Source organism: Bos indicus, chromosome 3, assembly GCF_029378745.1.
Source record: "Bos indicus isolate NIAB-ARS_2022 breed Sahiwal x Tharparkar chromosome 3, NIAB-ARS_B.indTharparkar_mat_pri_1.0, whole genome shotgun sequence".
Taxonomy (NCBI): domain Eukaryota; kingdom Metazoa; phylum Chordata; class Mammalia; order Artiodactyla; family Bovidae; genus Bos; species Bos indicus.
The window spans coordinates 34,069,654-34,092,204 of NC_091762.1; the positions used below are offsets into that span (position 1 = coordinate 34,069,654).

At 45.2% G+C, this 22,551-nt stretch overlaps 1 protein-coding gene across 1 annotated transcript; it reads right to left on the reverse strand.

Annotated features, from left to right (window-relative positions):
- Window positions 1-4,801: 4,801 nt before the first annotated feature.
- Window positions 4,802-15,620, reverse strand: LOC109555963 (glutathione S-transferase Mu 1). The gene is made up of 8 exons (XM_019956887.2): window positions 15,466-15,620; window positions 15,085-15,160; window positions 14,614-14,678; window positions 14,231-14,312; window positions 14,031-14,131; window positions 13,213-13,308; window positions 13,016-13,126; window positions 4,802-5,311 (listed from the first exon to the last, which is right to left on the reverse strand). The coding sequence occupies exons 1-8, from the start codon at window positions 15,499-15,501 to the stop codon at window positions 5,222-5,224; spliced, it is 657 nt and encodes a 218-aa protein (XP_019812446.1). The 5' UTR covers window positions 15,502-15,620; the 3' UTR covers window positions 4,802-5,221.
- Window positions 15,621-22,551: the final 6,931 nt, after the last annotated feature.

Consider the following 22,551-nt stretch of genomic DNA (forward strand, 5'->3'; position numbering starts at 1 on the left):
TGAATCATAACATGAGCAAGGCTCCTCCCTCTCCACTCCCCTCTCTGGCTCAGCTCAGCCTTAACTCTGGCTGCAGAGTTCCTGCGGGCTCTGGGCAGCTCTGACAGCCAAGTTTAGGCTAAGAGTCATGCGCCTGAAATGGAGACGTTAAATCGGTCCCTGAGGACATTCCTGGTCATCCAGTGGCTAAGATTTCCCACTCCAAGTGCAGGGGAATGAGGTTGGATCCCTGGTCAGGGAACTAGATCACACAAGCTGCAACTGAGTGTTTCTGCATGGCTGCCGAACAGCCTGCATGTCTCAACAAAGATGTGAGATCACCAGTGCCTCAACTAAGAACTGGCAAGCCCAAATAAATAAATATTTTAAAACTTGGCTCCTATTAGAGGAAGATCAAGACTCCAGGCCATCCTAACACTCCCCCATGATTTATTTATATAATCCATGATAGCTGCAGTCTTCCAGAACAGAATATCACTGTAATAGGAAGAGGTGAAAGTGAAAGTCGCTCAGTCATGTCCAACTCTTTGCGACTCCATGGACTACACAGTCCATGGAATTCTCCAGGCCAGAATACTGTAGTGGGTAGCCTTTCTCTTCTCCAGGGGATCTTCCCAACCCAGGGATTGAACCCAGGTCTCCTGCATTGCAGGTGGATTCTTTACCAGCTGAGCCACAAGGGAAGCACAAGAATATTGGATTAGGTAGCCTATCCCTTCTCCAGGGGATCTTCCCACCCCAGGAATCAAACCAGGGTCTCCTGCGTTGCAGGCAGATTCTTTACCAACTGAGCTATCAGGGAAGCCCAAGGAAGGAAGAAGTGAAGAGGCAGAAGAAGGAAATGTGGTCTCTGTGTTTTCCTTTCAGGGACTATGGGTGTCCCTGCCATCCTAATGTGCCTAAAAGTAATGATACAACATAAATTAATCAAGTAGTTTATGGCCTCACTTGTGAATCTAAATCCAGATTCACTCACAGCAGAGAGGGTACCCAGGTGCAGCTTCAGAGATGTCCTGACGAACAGCTCCATGTCCCTCACATTGATGGGACAGTGATGGGGAATGTGGTGGGAATGTGACCCAGGGGAGAGGACCTGTCCTCTGTGTAGATGGCCAGAGAGGGTGGCCAGAGAGGAGTGGCAGCCTGGACGACTCCACATAGGACAAGTCAGAGTGGCCCAGACACCCCTGGATCCACAGATTCCAGCCCTCATCCCATCTCCTGACCCATTGTGATTTTAGGAGAGTGATCTGTGCCTTAAAAAAAAAATTATATTGAAGTATAGTTGATTTACAATGCTGTGTTAGTTTCAGGTGTACAACAAAGTGATTCAGTTTTATATATATATATATATATATATATATATATATATTCACTCTTTTTCAGATCCTCTTCTCATATAGGTTATCACAGAATATTGAGTAGAGTTCCCTGTGCTGTACACTAGGTCCTTTCTGGTTACCTGTCTTATTTATAGTAGTATGTGGGCTCAGTGTTCTTTGAAGTCACTCTGTGATCTGTGACCTGTGGTACAACACACACAAGAATGATGTCCTACCTGCCAACTTTCTTCTTAGCAGGCAGAAGTTTATTTCAAAATTAGGAGAATAGGACACAGGGTGGGCTGTGATTTCTTTTCTTTATTGAAAGGATATTACAAAGTAATGGCTGTAGGAAACAGATGAGAGCAACATTAAAAAAACAAATGAATTTTATAAGTTGAAATACAAAGTTGGTACACGATAAAAAAATATGTTTAAAAATAGGTAACACTTTTTTAGGATAGAAAGGTCTGCACCAGTGTTCAATAAAGATTCAAATAACTAAGATGTGGTATGGAGTGGGGTTTCAATCCCTGTTAAATTACAGACTCAGAGTCTGCTCATCTCTGCTTAGCTGGGGAGCAGGGAGAATGTGTCAGCAGAGACCAGAAGAGCTCAGTCCCTCTACGGATACTCCCAGCCATTCCCACCCTGCCAGTCCTCAGGGCTCAGCTCTGGGTCCAGGCTCAGGATGCAGCTCAAGGTCAGGTAGATTACTGTTTTTGTTTGCCCACAGGGAGGTGATGGTGTCTGTGTCACACAAAAGTGCTGGCTCATACAAAGGTTACACATTTCACAATACATTAAGGAGCTGCCATTTTGAGTTTTATACATCTTGAGCTTAGAACAGAAACACAACTAGATTTCACTGAGAAAATTATTTTAAAAGCTACATTAAATAGAATAATATTTAAAACAGGTTAAGCGATATTGTAATATAATGTAATTCATCCATCCATCCCTCATTCCTTTTTTGAAAAAACAATCACTATGATCCTGACATATAGCAGCACCATAAGTAAGACCATCCTGGGTAATAAAGGCTGGAAGTCTTCTGGGAAATACAGGGAGGAATTTTTAAGTATGGAAGAGATTTTCAGTGTTCAAACACCGAGGGGCACTGAGATGGACGGAGCTTGAAGGCAGGAGAAAGAGGCCGTGCCTGCTGAGACAAGGAACTGAGGACACAGGGATGGGCCCCGAGCACAGGCGGCTCCGTCAGGAGGAGGACATCAATCCTGCAGGAGGAGGGGGGCTGGCGGAGCAGGCTGTCAGACTCAGCCTCCAGGCCCAGGGGTCCCACTGGTGGGGGCAGTGGGTTTGGAAGGCAGTAGGGGGCAGGGGGACTCGGGAAACTGGAGAGGGGGCTGAAGGGCCTGATGCAGCCAGTGGTTGCCTCGCTGATATTCAGTGTCAGTGTGGTCACGTCTTCTGGATTTACATGTGCTCACTTAACTGTAAATATTAACAAGTTCTAGTATTTTAGAGAATACTGTGCCGGACATAAGAGCATATAGTGTCCAGTATCCAGTTGAGAATTCTGCCTCTGATTTGACTCTACACTGCATTCCATTCTTTCAGCTCTACTGCTGATATTCTGAACTCTCAAATAAATTAACAGAAGTTCTATATGAAATAGCCTCAGAATACAAAATTACATAGTGTAAATAAATACAGTAGAATTTAAATGTGTCCTTCATCTTGTTAATTTTTTAAGGTTTTACATATTGTCTGTGTAAGCATAGGATATTCGGGCTATAAAGAATATTTTTTTACCCTGAAAATAATAGAAGTAACTGCTCACAAGATACTACAAAATTATATATGAGATAAAATTTTTCCACTGACATAGTATTTTGAATAAGAAGAGGTAAACTAGGGTTTCAAGAATTTAGAAAAGGAACCAAGTTCAAGATGAAACATATGAAAAACAAGGAATACTAAGAAGAAAAAATTCACATTTAAAGAAATGTGTTTACACTTCATCTGTCTTCATCATCACATATTGCCTTGTTTTGAGTGTCACCTTTTACTTCTGAATCTAAGATTTAAGTTTTAATATAGCTATGCCCTTTTAATTTGAGCATCTAAATCTGGAGTCAGGGAAATAAGTCCATCTGTTTTTGAAGTTGTTGTCATGCAGCCCCATCCATTCATTTATGTATGGTCTATGGCTGCTTTCATACTACAGAGATAAAGGTGAGCAACTGAGACCATATGGAGCAATTTGAGACCAAAATGGAGACCACATGGCCTGCAAAGACAAAAATATTTACTGACTTACCAGTTTCATTAGCTTTTAGTTTACTGGACTTTTTTGTTAGCAGTTTCACTTTTTAAAATAATCATTTGTTTATTATTTCTTAAAATAATCATGTATTTCACATTATTCCTTTGCTACCTTTTTATTCAGTGACTGCAAGAAATGGCCATCTAGACGAACACCCAACAGGACTCTTCTCCAAAGCCCAAGGCCTATCAGACTTCAGGCCAAGTCAAGACTTTAGGCCATGCCATAACAAGGTCCAAACCCACCATCCAGCCACTCTCCGAGCTTGCTAATCGTATTATCTGATGAGTCCTACACTTTGCAGGTATCCTAACATAAAATAGCACACCACCTCCTGATTGCACAGATAGGCTACACCTTGGCCCAGCACACTAGACCTGCCCATTTCAGGTCAAGTTATCCAAGGCCCAGCTACAACCTAATCAATGCTTAAGTTAGTGAGGCCTAATGTCTTTCCCCCAGATCTACAGATTTTAAATCTTTTGAATGTATTCTTTATCTCAAATGGCTATAACCACATTCAGATCTGTAAATCCATATAACGACTGTAGAGTTTGCCGGGGTTTTAACTAGAGATAATTCTTTTATATTTTCAATTTTAATGAATATTTACTGTTTGCCAGGCAGTGTAATAGATATGAGATTTAAAGTAAGAAAAGATATTATCTCCTTAGTGTCTTTATGATCAAGTTACAGAGGAAAACAGGTAAAACAACAATTATAATACAGTGGGGGTAGGTTTTATTGAGATACGTTATAAGAACACAGGGAAAATTTCTAGGAAAGGGTGACAGAAATGAGTCCACCAGGATCCCACACTATCAGTAGACTACTCAGACCCCTTCCCCAGCTCCCATGAGCCCCCTAAACCATGACACAGAGTGCTACAAGCTGAAAGGAGGCATCCCATGAATGCTGAATTAAAGAGGGAACCAGGCACAGAAGGGCCCCCCTTCTGTAGAGAACCCATGCTAAGGAACAGAGGTGCATGAAGTGGAGATAGAAATGAACAAGCAATGGTATAATCCCACCTGTGCCCAACCTCCCACCACACACACACACACACACACATGCCCATCCATACGGCCCTGCAGTGGACAACACTAGGAAAAATAAACACCCACACACACCCAACACAGTCAGTCATGACTCCAGGAAGCCCCGAGAGAATAAGATAAGACACAGCAGGTGTGATTAAGGCTTTATTGGGCATCAGTCAGGCTGGGCAGGAACCACACTGGGAAGCATGGACTGCACACCAGGCCAGGTCTGGTCTTCAGGGCAGCGCTGGGAGCTCAGAGCAAAGCCCTGTGGGCCAGGGGCCTGGCTGGGCTGCTCACAGCAGAAGTAATCATGGAAGGGAAGGATAGTCTTGGTGGCTTTAATGCAGGAGGGATAATGTGGGGTGGGGAGGAACTTTGCTCAAAAATAGTGGGAAACTGAATCTTTAAAGTAGGGATGGAAAGGGGTGTGGGAGGGGGATAATGGGGCCAAGAAGCCATCTACAGTGAACAGAAGGAAAAAGAAGAAGACAGATGGTTCTGCAGGCAGGAGGTCCACCTGGTCTCCAAGGCACTGGCTCCTCACACCCATCTCCTGGTTGCAGACACTACTTGTTGCCCCACACGGCAAGCTTCATGAACAGAGGGCCTGGGAGGAAGCGGCTGGACTTCATGTAGGCAGAGATCTTCTTCAGGCCCTGAGGGTGGGAAAAAGAACACCAGGCCTCAGGTCTGCTGCCCCACTGGAACCCAGGCAGCTCTCCCCAAGTTTAGGACCTGGGGTACAGCCCTTCCATGTGGGAGTCAAATGTTGGGGCAAAAGATAGTCTTCTGGGGTCCCCAGCTTTGGGAAGTTAACTCTTCCAGTTTCCTGTAATTCATCTGACATCCAGACTCACCACATACAGAGACTCTATACTGTATTAGGTGCTACATATCCACTAGACATGATGACATAGGTTCAGAACCTCTACACGACTCCCCTGCAAGATGGGTTCTACTGAGGCCGTTTACCAGAAGGGAAACTGAGGCACTCAGAAGATAAGCACCTCCCTCATGATCACACCGGACATAAGCAATATGGCTAGAATGTAGCCTGCTCGGTCTCCCTCTCCATTCTGAGTCTCTCTGCTGTACCCCCTTCCCCACAGCTGGAAACAAGGAGGCTCACTCATCGTCCACTTACCCAAACAGTTAAGTGACCCGCAGGGCAGTTGTCCCCCATACTGTTACATTGTGTAGGCTTTCCTTTCCAGTAGACAGGTTTGGTGACTCCAACAGGGCCCAGAGAAGACTTTTTCCCCTCACCAGAACGTTACAAAGAGGTGGAACATTGGTACCAGCAAGCCCCCTTGTGCTGGTCTACTTCTCTACATATGAATACGAATTTGGCTGAGTTCTCTAGTGAGCTCAGATTTACCATCTTGGTTGACAATCTTGAGTTTTCTTCAGTGGTAGGTGAAAATGTACCTGACTTCTCAGTTCAGAAATACTGAGAAAGTACCCAGTAGAGAGAACAGGTCAGGATGAATAAATAGATCAGGGGTTGGCTGGTGTCTTTCCTTGAATTGACCGCTTTACTAGAGTCGGTAGGAATATAGTGTAGATACTACAGGCAAGAGCTTAGCTCTTTAGATAAGGAACAGAGCTCCTCCTGGCTAAGCAAGGCTTTCCCAGGCAATTGAGAAATTGTAGCAGAGGTGGAGGCCTCATACCATGGAGTCCTCATACCATACAGCAGTCCTCATACCATGCAGCAGAAACCCACTCCTTAAAGAAACTCGCCCATCTGGGAGACACACGCAAAAGGTTTGGCAATCCTGGGTTCTCAGTGCCCACGGTGGTTTTAGACTGTCAGAAGGAAAAACTGAGACGTGTATAAAACCTGAAATGAGAGTTAAGCTCACAAACAGCAGAAGGGCCCACTACATACAGTTATCAGTAGCAAGTTGTCCAGACAGCCTTTGAAAAGGGAAATCAAACTTTCTAGGTAAAAGAAAGAGGAGTGACCAGTGACTTAACACCACAGGTTTGGATACATTACATATAAAGCTTAAACTATACTGAAGGAGATCTTGTCCTAAAAATCACCAAAGTGAGGTTCTTTGACATCACGAAATTGGGGTTTTTTTCGTGTACACAGCTAAAGAAACGGACTACAAGATCCAACAGACTGAAGAGAAGGCCTGTTTCAATTTGTATTTAGAAGCTTCTAAAAGAGGAAATGAGAAAGTAACTTTTGCAGAAAACCAACAAAAAATTGCTTGAAATTTTATCAGAATTTTTAAAAGGCTGCTGAAGCCAGCCCTACTCTCTACTGCTCCTCCCTGCTCCTCTAAGTACATTCTGCAATGCTCTCCTTCATGCTATTCAACTCTCTCTGAACTTCCTTTTTATAACACCAAAATTGATTCCCACAAAAGCAACAATAATTCAGAAGACTTGGTAAAATTGTGAATATTTTGGCAAAAATAGTTTTTAAAACTTTTTTTTTTTTTTTACTTTAAGGAAACAAAAGGCCTTATAGAAGGAACTTGCTTCATCTCCCTGTGCCTTTGAGACATCAGTGTTCTACCTCATCTTCTTAGGCATCTTCTAGTGCATTTTGAGAGATTAGTCTCTGCAACTGTACAGGAACACATTTGGTGAACACTCAGCACCAAGCTGCACAGACTGCAATTCCAAGTCCTTCTGTCCAGCTATGCTAGCATTAGGTAAATGTGTCATTAGGGGTCCCAGTTCATAAAGGGTCTTTGTTGTTTCAATCTTCCTTGTATCTCCCTGTACAACAAAGGCCCTTACTTTCTTAGACTATATTTGTGAGTAAACGTCCTGGTTCTTGAGAAAGCTGCATCCTTTGCACTCTCTTGCAGGGATTCCTCTTGCCTCTTACTGGTTTGAATCACAACTAAGAATCCTAACAATGGATCTTTTAAACTGGAAAAACTTCTAAATTGGTAAATTTTTAGAGACCTCTCATTGTAAAAACAGTTGTTTTATTGGTACCCATGGAAAGATAAAATTAAAAGGTGGATATGCACAATATTGATAATCAGCTATATCCCCAAAGAAAATTAAAAGTTTAAATTAAAACAAAATTTTTTTAATTAAAGATGGATACAAAGAAATATAATCATTGCTAACCTTAAGAACTTCCTTAGTTTCAAATCAATCAACCAACAAACAAAAGTTGTTCATAGAGCCTTATTTGTGGTCTCACATTTCCCCTCAATTGATCTTACAGGTGCTAATAAAAACAATAGAATAACTAAAGTTAATTAGGTTAATAAACAGGGAATAGATAAAAGCTGAGGGGAAAATCAAGTGATTTCTTCCTACAAGTAGGAAATTTTAAAGGGACTGGTCCCAACAGGATAAAAATCTTGATATGGTTATTAAGAGATGAGATAAATGAAACAGACTTTGATGGCATGAAAACAAGTTTTGATACAACACTACCAAAAAGGACGTTTTTGATGGGCCAGAAAGACGCCTTTATCAGTCCCCCAAATATAAAGGGACCCAAACAAGTCCATTCTACTTACCCCAGTTTAGAAAAATTTTAAAGGTAAGAGGGTAAAAAAAATTACACTGAGATACTTGACCAGCAATTGCATGGGGCAATAAACCAAAAAACCCAGTTAAAGACTGACAAAAAGGCCTGGATCCCTTGGCTCAACCCCTCACTGGAGCCCAAAACCCTTTATACAGGACTGGGTTAAAATGGCCTGCGAAATAAAAAGGGAAGTTTCTAGGACTCTTTATAAGACCAAGAGTTGCTAACAGAGTCCTGACAAGGGCTACGGTTAAAGGTATAACAGTTGATAGAACTGAGATTTGTTACGGATAGAAACAAACTCTGATGCAATGTTGGATCTGTTTCTTTTACTTTAAGCATTGCTTCCCATTGCTTTTGTTCACTAAAAGGACACTGTCTATACCTAATAGCCTCCACAGGGGAACCCTGCCCCTCTGCCTAAATGTTAAACCAAAGTACCTTTGTTCAAGACCCTGGCTACCTATGGCTACAGGAAAGAAGAAATTAACACATCCCCTCCAGGAGGCTGGCCAAGACATTTGCAAGATTAATGGCTTTTTTACTTTACGGTCTCACCTACCCGCTCTCAGTTCTATAAAACTGAGGCATATGGGCATCCAGACCCTGATAAGTTGGTTATTTTGGGACATTTGTCTGCCATCTTCTCAGTCCGCCAGCTTTCTGAATAAAGTCACATTCCCTCCCTCAACACCTTGTCTCTCAGATTATTGGCCTGTTGTGCAGCTAGCAGACCAAGCTTGGACTTGGTAACATATTTAAAAGTGGTATATTTGAACAGCTTTATGTAAGATGGTTACATCTCTTTTACCTGATTATACTGTGGGGATATACAAACATGTCTCACTGGGGAATGCTCCCCTGCCTCGCATAAGAAACAGCATATAATCTGCCTCTCAAACAATTTTAATTAAACATAATAAGGAAAACTAATAGGGTTACCTAAGCCAACAAACTATGAGATAAAAATTGCAGTCCAATATTCAGATACTCTAATATTCAAATACTCTTTGCAACCCCATGGACTGTAGCCTACCAGGCTCCTCTGTCCATGTAATTTTCCAAGCAAGAGTACTGAAGTGGGTTGCCATTTCCTTCTCCAGGGGATCTTCCCGACCCAGGGGATCTTCCCAACCCAGGGATCAAACCCGGGTCTCCCGCATTGTAGGCAGACGCTTTACCATCTGAGCCACCAGGGAAGGTGTTCAATATTCAGGGCCTAATAGAAGCAATAACAGAGTTTGGTCTGGGAGGTTTGTTTGGTTGGTTGGTTTTATCTTTGTTCCTAGGATAAACTGGCCTGAGTTTGACTTGTGCACTCAGAAAGATGGCCTTCTGCAAACATTTGAAGACATGATACATTGATCCCTATAGTTCTAGAATACAGAAATCTTTTGATTTCCAGTTTAGTTGGAAATTTTCCTACTGATATAAAAAAGCAAATGAAAGAAAACGTACTTGGGAAAATCAATCTTTTGACATCATTTGGGTGGCAGCCCAGTTCTTCAGAGAATTAAAAGCAATTGTGTTTGTCTTGCAAATCTCCACTTATCAAGGGACTTCCCTGGTGGCTTAGTGGTTAGGACTCTGCCTTCCAAAGCAGGGACTCGGGTTCAATTGCTGGTCGGGGAACTAAGATCTCACGTGCCCTGGAGCAACGAAGCTCTCACATCACAGCCACTAAGCCCAGGAGCTCCAGAGCCTGCACACCACAACTGGAAAAAGCCCGAGCACCACAATGAAAGATCCTGCATGACGCAACTAACACGCTACGCAGTCAAACAGATGTTTTTTAAAAATCTCCACATACCAGAAATGTAAATACAGCTCACAATGACCTGAGACTAAGCAGGATTAACTTAATAAGGTAGAACCTGACACCAAAGGGAAGAAATAACAAAGAGGCCTCTTTAAACTCAAATGGTTGGAAAGGCTTCTTCACTCACAATATACTTGCTGCTGCTGCTGCTGCTGCTAAGTCACTTCAGTCGTGTCCGACTCTGTGCAACCCCACAGACAGCAGCCTACCAGGCTCCCCTGTCCCTGGGATTCTCCAGGCAAGAACACTGGAGTGGGTTGCCATTTCCTTCTCCAATGCACGAAAGTGAAAAGTGAAAGTGAAGTCGCTCAGTCGTGCCCGACTCTTAGCGACCCCATGGACTGCAGCCTACCAGCCTCCTCTGTCCATGGGATTTTCCAGGCAAGAGTACTGGAGTGGGGTGCCATTGCCTTCTCCCACAATATACTTAACGGCCTCTTTAAGGGTTTGTCAAAAATGAATGCAAGGACTTCCCTAGTGGTCCAGCGGTTGAAAATCTGCCTGCCAATGCAGGGGGCATGGGTTTGACCCTGGACTGGGAAGTTTCAACATGAAACTTCATGAACCACAACTGCTGAGCCTGGGCTCTATAGCCAGAGCGCACGCCTAGAGCCCATGCTCCATGACAAGAGAAGCCACTGCAATAGAAGCCAGATGACCACACTAGAGATTAGCCCCAGAAGGAAATGGCAACCCACTCCAGTATTCTTGCCTAGAGAATCCCAGGGACAGGGGAGCCTGGTGGGCTGCCGTCTATGGGGTCGCACAGAGTCGGACACGACTCAAGCGACTTAGCAGCAGCAGCAGCTGCAACTAGAGAAACCTGTGCCCAGGAACGAAGACCCCAGCTGAGACAAAAATAAATACATATTTTTTTAAATCTATGAAAAAAAAGAATGAATACAAATCTTATTCTTTTCCATGAGGAGTAAAAAGCCTGAAGATTTTTCTTCATTGTTAGTTATAGAAAGGGGTGAGCTGCCACCAACTGCAGTCACTCACAAACAGTGTACCCTGAGAAGAGCTCAGGATGAAGAAAACCAGGATTAAACATTCTGTGATTTGGACATGGGGTCCTATAGAGAGTTAGGATGCATCCCAAACTAAGAATTACAGTGACCTAAGATTCATGCATCTTCCTACACACAGAAGAGCACTAAGGTCATTAACTTGAGATGTTGGTGTTTTGATGATTAGCACTAATCTTTTATCAAGATGCATGCTTGGCTACATGTATTTCCGAGTCAAAAATGTATATACCTACTGTCTCCTACCCTACATCTTCAGAGCTCTCTGAGAGGCTGTCTCTTGGGCTACAGTCCTCAGTAAGGTCTCCAAATAAAACTGTAACTTGCTGCTTTTAAGTTCTGTCAAATGTTTTCCAATCAACATCTCATTATAGGAGTATTTGTTCTTTTCTTTATGCAAAAATATTCTCTTTTTCAGAAAAGGCTCCTAGGTTCCCAGGGTTTGCATAGACAGATGGGCCCTTAGCAAAACAAAGGCACTCAGAAAGTGCCTGAGCAACTTGCAGAACCACATCTCACCCAATGACTCAGCAAAACATGGATGAAACATGATAGGAGGGTGTGGAGCACCAAGACTAGCCCATGCCACACTCTAATTATTCCACTGCAAGGACATAGACCAACTGCGGGGCATGGGACCTCAGCCCACTCTCACTGGGCCCCAACCTACCTCATCCCCAGTCCCGCTGCAGCCAACCAGGCAGCAACACTCAGGTGTACCTGCGCACCACCTTCCCAAGACAGACAATGCTCAAGAGTTCCAAGCACTCCAAGATCTAGGGCTGCCTGTGCCCCACAGCCCAGGGCCCAACAGGCCACACGCTACAGCCCACATCTGTCCCCATCCTGCCTGCTGGGCAGTAATCCCAGCTCTTGCAAAATTCTCAAGGCAACAAGCCTTGGACCAAAACCAGAGCTGATGAGAACTAGCTGAGAAAGCAGATTTCATGATGAGGAGTGGGAATACTAAACAGAATGAAGGCTGAAAGCCTTTAGGGCTGAAGCCTCAAATTCCCAAATCCATCACAAAGCAGACTTCTTTGCTCTCAAATTAGTTGACCGAGGGTGACAATGATGAGCTGAGAGGTGAGATCAGGCTGTGCACCTCCAGAATCAAGGTGGCTCCACCTATACCACACAGCTTGAGGTCCCAAGCTCAAGTTCTCCAGCTGCACTGAGCCCAAGAGGCTGGGCGCCAGGACTGCATGACTTCTGTATCCCACTTGTGCCTGACACAGTGTCTCATACAGGGGAGAGGATCAGATCAGTGAATGTGACTTAAAATGAATGCACTATCACATCTCTGAGATGGAATCTGGAGTTAACATGAAGGAAGAAGGGACAGGAGATGAGGAGTGAAGGAACTGCCCACCATAAGAGGTGTCAAGATGAAATCCTTGCATAGGACACCTCTGTATGCACCCAAATCCCAGCACCAACTACAGATGTGACAATCTCAGAAAAACAGGGCGGGGCTCAATTGCTGCAGAGCCTTTTGGAGATCAGGAGAATATATTGTCTGTGTTTTTAGTACTTGATATCATTCCTACTGTGTCTCATTCTACTAATGCCAGCTGCATACCATCTCCTGAATATTCTGCTTCCTACACACTTTCCAGAACTGTGAACCCAGACAATAAAAGGACCTGAGCTTTTCATTTCAGTACAGGAGATGGACAGCCACTGACTGCTGCCCATAGAAGCCAGACAGTCTGACTAGGAGTGCTGACCCAGCACAGCCTGTACTGGTTGTGTGACCATCAGAAATTACTTATCCTTTCAGCTTAATTCCTTATCTGTAAAATGGAGAGGATAATTGTTCCACATGTAGGAATGTTATAAAGGTTAAATGTGACACAATACACGTCAGTAACTGAGGAGAGATTCTGGTAAACAAAATTCTCCATAAATGATAGTCTTCATTGTAGTACCAACTAGGAAATCAGGGAGAATAAGAGAGAGAAGAAAGATGTAAATACAAGGGGTTCAGGAGAATCACCTCAAAACGAGAAATGAAGTCTTTCAGGTTTGGGAATGCGTCCAGGCACTTGGGCTCAAATATGCGGTGCATGTCAAGGACGTCATAAACCAGGAAATCCACATAGGTGAGCTGCAGGAAGACAAAGCATGAATGTGGACTGAACTCTGAACCTGGGGAAATGACAGTTATCCCGCCCCCAAAGCCGTCCAACTCACCTTGTCCCCTGCAAACCAAGGCCTCTTCCCCAGAAACTCTGAGAACAGCTTGATTTTTTCAGGGATCTCCTTCAAGAAACCAGGCTTCAGTTTCTCCTGAGACACAAAACAGTTGTCACCACCCTCACACACAGACTGAGAGAGAGAGCAGTCCTCAGGGCTGTGTCTGATCCCAGCCGTCAGGTGAGCAGTCATGTCCCTTGACTGTACATGAGTCAGGGTCCAGGGCCAATTCAACCCACCTGTGTTCACTAGACTCCTATGGGAACCATCTCCCATCTGTGAGAGACTGTGGGAAGGCAAAGGGCAAAACGCACTGTTCCCGGACCTGTCACCACTCAGCTCCAGACACCTGGGCTGGGTCAGACCAGCAGTGCTGTGAGACCTGGCGGAGCTTGGTCCTCAGACCTCAGGCTGATCAACACTAAAATGACTAGGAAAGAAGTCCTACATTCCAGTGTGGGAGACAGGAATGGTGTGGACGCCTGAGCAGATTCTGGACAGCTGGAGAGAACTGGAAGCTGAAAGGAAGGAGGGAGAGGAAGAAAGGCTAACCCTGGGCTGCCCAATGGACACATGTCCTGATCCCTGAGATGCCAAGAAGGAGGCTATGTGGTAAGGAGAAAAACATTCAGTTTACGAATTGAATTTCTATCCAGGGGAAGCTGGACTCCTCTTAAGATTAGAGGGAACTGAGTTAGAGTTTCAAAGGAAATGTCCTGTTGGATCACTAGCTCCAAGATCAAAATCTAAAAGACCAGTTGATGAGATCCTGACAAGCACCTCACACCCTCTCCAACTCAGTGGGAAGGACTCACAAAGTCAGGGCTGTAGCAGATCCTGGCCATGGCCAAGCGGACATCCATAACCTGGTTCTCCAAAATGTCCACACGAATCATCTCCTCCTCTGTCTCCCCACCTGTGGCCACACAACAGAGATTCACCCTCAGCCTCCCATTACAGCCCAACCCAGGGCATGGCCACTGGTGTCCCTGACCCCAGCTCCAGACCCACTCACACAGGTTGTGCTTGCGAGCGATGTACCGAAGGATGGCGTTGCTCTGGGTGAGCTTGTGAGTCCCATCGATTAAGTAGGGCAGCTGGAAGAACAACAGGGTCTGGTTATTTGGGCCACCAGACTCCCCTGTACCCCCTCTATTGACCAAGGGCAGATATGAAATCTGGCACTCACAGAGCCTAAATACTGTGGTGGGCACTAAATAATATGCTGCAAAATGGAGGGATGAGCTGGGACAGAGTATCATGGAAGGGCAAGGGAGAGAACCAGGAAGCTGAGAGACAGAGCAGAAGGCACCTGTTCCTGAAACCTCTAAGCCAGGAAAGGAGATGGATGGAGATATTGTCCACTCCCCTTCCCAGCACCCCAGCCCCTGCACCTACATTGGGGAAGTCCAGGCCCAGCTTGAATTTTTCATTCAGCCACTGGCTTCTGTCATAGTCGGGAGCTGAGAAAAAGAAGATGCAGTGAAACAACCTCCCAGGAATCCAGCCCTCCTTCCCGGGGGGACCGACCAAGGAATCAGAGGCAAGACCCCCTGAACTGGTGGATACGGATTCTGAATTGGATTCTAATCTCACATGGAGCTTTGGGGGAAAGCACACGTAGAAGGATTTGGAACCTCCCTGAGCTGAGGCTTACAGAGAGCTAATGCAAGCACTAAGCAGAGCCCAAGGGGCTCTCATGTCCTGCTTTGGAGGACAGCTGCACCCTCAAAGGGTTTGGGAAGGGGCAGGTCCCTACTCCAGCTGGTGGAGTTTGAGGGATGGGAGCAACAAGGCAGAACATGGGTTGCTTGGCAACCAATCAGCATGAGCTGGGCAGAAGTCAGAATAGGAAAAGGATTCCATTACCATCTCCTACCGAGTACTGCCTCTCCTCATAGTTTGTGTCTGTGTACTCCAGGAGAAGGCGGATGGCATGGGCCAGCTGGAAGAGACGGTGGGACAGAGGGCAGACGTCAGTCTTGACTGCAAAACTCTCACTGTTCCAGGTCACTTCCACACCTCCAACTCCCTTAGCACCATCACCTGCACCAGCCCACCCACGCCATACACACACACATGCCAACACCCAAATAAGATGATCGGGGTGAGGGGAGAGGGGCTCCGCTGCAGCAAGTCCTGTGGAAGTTTCTGGTTTGAACCGGCCTCAGCTTTGCAGCATTTTCCCAAGGGGGCGCAGCATTTCCCCACCCGCCTCCACCTTGCCCGCCCCGGGGGACCCCAGCTCACCCCGCGGATGTCCCAGTAACCCAGGATCATGGGCATGGTGCAGGTTATGACGCTCAGAGTGCAGAAGCTTCAGCGCAGCTGGGCTTGAAACTTGTCTTCTGAATCCGGGATAAAGCGGGCCCGGAAGCACCCGCCCCTCTTCTCGGCTCCGCCCCCAGCCCAGCCCCTGACTCAGCCCCCGGCCTGCAGAGCAGGGTCTACTCTTGTCTCTCTCTCAGCAGATTCCTATGGAAGCCAATCTCTGGGCGCCTAGAGATCAACGGCCGCCGAGGTCGGGCTCGCCTGGTTCCCGACCCCAGGGAGACGTCAGCTAACCGGTGGAGTTGCCAGTGCCCTCGGGAAACAAGCCTGAATCATGACATTAAATCGGCCCGTGTTACAGGAAGATGAGAACCCCAGGCAATCCTAACGTTCCCCCATGATTTGCAACCCTAACGCTCCCCCATGATTTACAATCCATGATAGCTGCAGTCTTCCAGAAATGAGTATCAGTGCGATAGGAGCACTCCAGTATTCATGCCTGGAAAATCCCATGGACCAAGGAGCCTGGTGGGCTACAATGCATGGGGTCGCAAAGAGTCGGACACGACTGAGCGACTTCTGTGTGTGTGTGTGCGATAGGAAGAGTAGAAAGGAGGCAGAGAAAGGAAATGTGCCCTCCATGTCTTCCTTTCAGGGACTGTGGAGGGTCCTGCCCTCCTCATGTGCCTGAAAATAAAGATATAACATAAATTAATCAAGTAGTTTATGGCCTCACTTGTGAATCTAAATCCAGATTCATGCACAGCAGAGAAACTACCCAGGTGCAGCTCCAGAGATGTCCTGACAGACAGCTCCATGTCTCTCACATTGATGGGACAGTGAGGGGTAGTTTGGTGGGAATGTGACCCAGGGGAGAGGACCTGTCCTCTGGGTGGGTGGCTCCAGAGGGTGTCTAGAGAAGGGTGACAGCCTGGACGACTCCACACAGGACCAGAGTCAGAGTGGCCCAGACACCCTTGGCTGCCTAGATCCACAGTCCCAGCCCTCACCCTGGGATATGTTATTCAGTTCAGTTCAGTTCAGTTGCTCAGTCGTGTCCGACTCTTTGTGACCCCATGAGTTGCAGCATGCCAGGCCTCCCTGTGACCCAATGTGATTTTAAGAGAGTGATCTGTGCCTTTAAAAAAAATTTTATTGAAGTATATTTGATTTATAATCCTGCTTTATTTTAGGTGTACAACAAAGTGATTCAATTATACATAAACATATATCCATTCTTTTTCAGATTCTCTTCTCATATAGGTTATCATAGACAGTATACTGAGTAGAGTTTCCTGTGCTGTGCTTAGTCGCTCAGTTGTGTCTGACTCTTTGTGACCCCATGGACTATATGTAGCCCACCAGGTTCCTCTGTCCATGGGGATTCTCCAGGCAAGAATGTTAGAGTGGGTTGCCATGCCCTCCTCCAGGGGATCGTCCCAACCCAGGGATCAAACCCAGGTCTCCTGCATTGCAGGCAGATTCTTTACCATCTGAGCCACTAGGGACGCCCGTAGTGCCCTGTACTGTATAGTATGTCCTTGTTGATTATCTGTCTTATATATAAGTGTGTGGGCTCGGTGTCCTTTGAAGTTACTCCATGATCTGTGACTTGTAGTACAAAATGCACAAGGACAATGTCCTACCTGCCAACTTTCCTCTTTGAGACAGAAGGTTATTTCAAAACTAGGAGAATAGGACATTGGGTGGGCTATGGTTTCTTTTGTTTGTTGAAAGGATATTACAAAGTAGTGGATGTAGGAAACAAATGATAGGAACTTTGAAAAACAAACAAATTTGATAAGTTAAAACATAAAGTTGTGCTATGGGTTATGTCCTAAGTTGCTTCAGTCATGTCTGACTCTTTGCAACCCCATGGACTATAAACCTGTTAGGGGAAGCACACTGACTGAAACCACCCACCCTGGCCAGGCACCATAGTAACCATTTGCATGAGTTGTTTTATGACAGGAGATCCTGATACGGAACACAGAACTAATAAGCCACCACCAACCGGAAGAGTTCGGAAAAGGTCGAAAGGAGACACCGGGTGTCCGTCTACTTCCCAGAATCCCTCTCCCTAGCATCCATCTTGGCTGAGTGATGATGTGCCACCAGGAAAGACTGAATTAGAGTGATTGGCCAAAGACCACCCAGAAACTAATCCCATTACCATAAAACCCAAGACTGCAAGCCACAGGGCAGAGCTATTCTCTTGGGTTCCCTTACCCTATTGCTCTCCACCCGGGTGCCCTTCCCAATAAAATCTGTTGCTTTGTCAGCACGTGTCTCCTCGGACAATTCTTTTCCAAGTGTTAGACAAGACCCCAGTTTAGGGCCCTGGAAGGGGTCCCCTTTCCTGCAACAAGCCCACCAGGCTCTCTTTCCATGGGATACTCCAGGCAAGAATACTGGAGTGGATTGCCATGCCTTTCTCCAAAAACACAAAGTTGGTATACTACAAAAATATATGTTTAAAAATAGAGCTTCCCAAGTGGCTCAGTGGTAAAGAATATGCCTGGCAGTGAAGGAAACTCAGGAGCCATGGTTTCCATCCCTGGGTTTGGAAGATCCCCTAGAGGAGGAAATGGCAACCCACTCTAGTATTCTTGCCTGGGAAATCTCAAGGACAGAGAAGCCTGGCTGACTACGGTCCATGGGGTCCCAAAGAGTCGAACATGACTAAGCACAGCACAGCATGACACTTTGTAGGATAGAAGGGCATGAACCATTGTTCCAAGAAGATTCAAATCACCATGGTATAGTATGGAGTGGGGCTTGGAAGGCAGATAGACTTTTTCTGCTGCTGCTGCTGCTAAGTCACTTCAGTCGTGTCCAACTCTGTGCGACCCCATAGACGGCAGCCCACCAGGCTCCCCCGTCCCTGGGATTCTCCAGGCAAGAATACTGGAGAGGGTTGCCATTTCCTTCTCAAATCCCTGTTAAATCACAGACTTAAAGTTTAGCAAATCTCTGCTAAATTTAGAAGTATAGAGAGTGTGTCAGCAGAGACCAGCAGAGCTCAGTCCCTCAATGGTCCCAGCCATTCCTACCTTGCCTGTCCTCATGGCTCAGTTCTGGGTCCAGACTCAGGATGTGGCTCAGGGTCAAGTGGATTCTCTTGTCCTTTTGCCCACAGGGAAGCAATGGTGACTATGGTCACCAAAAGTGCTGACCTTCACAATAGTTACACATTTCATAACGTAATGAGGAATTACAATTCTGACCTTTCTACATCTTGAACTTACAGAAACACCAGTAGATTTCAATGAGAAAATGATTTTCCAAAGCTACATTAAGCACAATAGTAATGTTTAAAATAGGTAAAGCAGATGCTGTAACATACTGCAATCTAATTCATCCATTTATCATTTTCCTTTATGAAAAAACAATCACTATGATCCTGACATATAGCAGCACCATAAGACCATCCTGGGTAATAAAGGCTAGAAGTCTTCTGGGAAATACAGGGAGGAATTTTTAAGTATGGAAGAGATTTTCAGTGTTCAAACACCGAGGGGCACTGAGATGGACGGAGCTTGAAGGCAGGAGAAAGAGGCCGTGCCTGCTGGGACAAGGAACTGAGGACACAGGGATGGGCCCCGAGCACAGACGGCCCCGTCAGGAGGAGGACGTCAGTCCTGCAGGAGGAGGAGGGGGGCTGGTGGAGCAGGCTCTCAGACTCAGCCTCCAGGCCCAGGGGTCCCACCGGTGGGGGCAGCGGGTGTGGAAGGCAGTAGGGGGCAGGGGGACTCGGGAAACTGGAGAGGGGGCTGAAGGGCCTGATGCAGCCAGTGGTTGCCTCGCTGATATTCAGTGTCAGTGTGGTCACGTCTTCTGGATTTACATGTGCTCTCTCTCTTGACTGTAACGTGTTGACAAGTTCTAATATTTTAGAGAATGCTGTGCAAGACATCGAAACACACAGTGACCAGTATCCAGTTGAGAAGTCCAGCCTGTGGTCTTTCTTCTGTGTGGCCTTCCATAATTCCCTCCAGCTCTACTTCTGACCTTCTGAATTCTCAGTGAATTAACAGTGTTTCTAAATGAAATAGCCTCAGAACACAAGATTAATAGTATAATAAATACAAACAGAAGAATCTAAATATGTATTCATCTCGCTAATTTTTTTTTTTTTGAGTTTGTAAGTGTTGTCTGTGTAACTTTAGGTTATAGAGAACATTTTTTAATCTTAAAATAAGACATTAGAAATAACCATTGACAAGTGTTGAGGTCCTTTAATGGGCCGGAACCTGGTGGTCCCGAGTCAACCGATAAGAAAGTAAAGGAGAGAGAAAGAGGCTGATATTCCTTGGTTTACACAGAAAACCAATAAAGCCCCTGCACGGGGCTTGCTCTGTTCACGAAGGCCTCAGGCGCCCTGTCGAGGAGGTGAAGGAAGCCCCGGCAGGAAAGTGAACCCAGAGGGCCTCTGCGCTCCAGGGTATCAGCCTGAAAAAGAGAGATGGGCGGGGGAGAGAGAGAGGGAGAGAAAGCAAGACACGGGGACCAAAGCTCTGATGGAGCAGAGATGTTTTATTCAACATTGTGTGAGTATTTATACTGTCTTACAAGGCAGCTATTTTCAGCAGAGATAAAATCAAAACTTACAAGTTATCAAGGAAACATGAGGTCATCCATATGAAAGAGAGAGGGTTGTAAATAATCACTTTTACCGTATGGTTCATAAAAAGGAAGAGGGTCGTAAATAGTTGCTTATCACTGTATGTAAATGCATGCATACTTCAGCCCCCGGGAGTAGCTTGCTGCTCCACTTAATTCCTGAATATTCAGGAATTAATAAGGGACAGAGGATTCATGACAGATCCAAAACAGCACACAGGAAGCCTCCTGTTAAATGCTTCCTGACAGACAAGATACTGACAAATTATATATGAGACAAAAATTTTCCACTTATAACATTTTGAATAACAAAATGCAAACTAGGATTGCAAGAATTTACAAAAGGAACCATGTTTAAGATGAAAAGTATGGAAAACAAGAAATGCTATTAAGAAGAAATATTTCACATTTAAACAAATGTGTTCATACTTGATTTGCAACTGTCTTCATTATCACATATTGCCTCACTTTTTTTAAAAGGACTGAGTTATTTTGTTCTTTAGGTTTTTTTGATGGTCATCTCTTACGTCTGAGTCTAAAATTTAAGTTTTAAGATAGTTATTTATTATTTATGTGGAGGATAATTTCTTTATAATATTGTGTTGATTTCTGTCATATAATCAACATGAATCAGCCATAGGTATACATATGTCCCCTCTTTCTTAACCCTCCCTCCCACACTAGCTGCTGCTGCTGCTGCTGCTGCTGCTAAGTCGCTTCAGTCATGTCCGAGTCTGTGCGACCCCATAGACGACAGCCCACCAGGCTCCCCCGTCCCTGGGATTCTCCAGGCAAGAACACTGGAGTGGGTTGCCATTTCCTTCTCCAATGCATGCAAGTGAAAAGTCAAAGTGAAGTCGCTCAGTTGTGTCCAACTCTTAGCGACCCCATGGACTGCAGCCTGCCAGGCTCCTCCATCCATGGGATTTTCCAGGCAAGAGTACTGGAGTGGGATGCCATTGCCTTCTCTTCCCACACTAGCTATGCCCTTTCAATTTGAGCATATAAATCCGGAGTTAGAGAAATAAGTTCACCTGTTTTTGAAGTTCTGTTGAAATACAGCCCCATCCATTCATTTATGTATGTCCCATGGCTGCTTTCACACTACAATAATAAAGGTGAACAACTGTGATGATGGAGAACATATGGCTTGCAAAATCAAAAATATTTACTGACTTAAAGTTTCATTAACTATTAGTTTACTGGACTTTTTTATGTTAGCAGTTTCACTTTTTTAAATAATCATTTATTTATTTAAAAAATCGTTTTTACTTCACATTATTCCTACTTTTGCTTAATATTTTTTTGCTTAATAACTGCAAGAAATGACCATCCAGACAAATACCCAACAAGACTCTTCTCCAAAGCACCTGAGGGCTATGACTTGAGGCCAAGTCAAGACTTGAGGCTGTGCTATAACAAGCCCAACTTCACCATCCAGCCACTCTTTGAAGGATCTGCCAATCATATTGTTATCTGATGAGGCCTACACTTTACCTCAAATGGCATTCTCCCTCATGACTGCACAGAGTGGCTACACTTTGGTCCACACACTAGCTCTGCTCATTTCAGGTCAAGTTATCCAAGGGCCAGCTACAGCCCACTAAATGCTTAAGTTAGGGAGACCTAATGGCTAGACCTAACAGAAGCAGAAGATATTAAGAAGAGGTGGCAAGAATACACAGACGAACTGCACAAAAAAGATCTTCATGATCCAGATAATCACGATGGTGTGATCACTCACCTAGAGTGAGCCAGACATCCTGGAATGTGAAGTCAAGTGAGCCTTAGAAAGCATCACTACGAACAAAGATAGTGGAAGTGATGGAATTCCAGTTGAGCTATTTCAAATCCTGGAAGATGATGCTGTGAAAGTGCTGCACTCAATATGCCAGCAAATCTGGAAAACTCAGCAGTGGCCACAGGACTGGAAAAGGTCAGTTCTCATTCCAATCCCAAAGAAAGGCAATGCCAAAGAATGCTCAAACCACTGCACAATTGCACTCATCTCACACAATGGTAAAGTAATGCTCAAAATTCTCCAAGCCAGGCTTCACCAATACATGAACTGTGAACTTCCAGATGTTCAAGCTGGTTTTAGAAAAGGCAGAGGAACCAGAGATAAAATGACTCTTGAGAGTCCCTTGGACTGCAAGGAGATCCAACCAATCCATTCTAAAGGAGATCAGTCCTTGTTGTTCTTTGGAAGGAATGATGCTAAAGCTGAAACTCCAATACTTTGGCCACCTCATGCAAAGAGTTGACTCATTGGAAAAGACTCTGATGCTGGGAGGGATTGGGGGCAGGAGGAAAGGGGGACGACAGAGGATGAGATGGCTGGATGGCATCACTGACTCGATGGACGTGAGTTTGGGTGAACTCCGGGAGTTGGTGATGGACAGGGAGGCCTGGCGTGCTGCAATTCACGGATCGCAAAGAGTT

Bases quoted from the DNA above. Each gene is read 5' to 3' on its own strand.
- LOC109555963 (XM_019956887.2), bottom strand. From the start codon at position 15,501: ATGCCCATGATCCTGGGTTACTGGGACATCCGCGGG. The intron at 15,161-15,465 runs GTGAGCTGGGGT...CGTCTCTTCCAG, and splicing joins GTTACTGGGACATCCGCGGG to CTGGCCCATGCCATCCGCCT. The intron at 14,679-15,084 runs GTAATGGAATCC...TCTTTTTCTCAG, and splicing joins GCAGTACTCGGTAGGAGATG to CTCCCGACTATGACAGAAGC.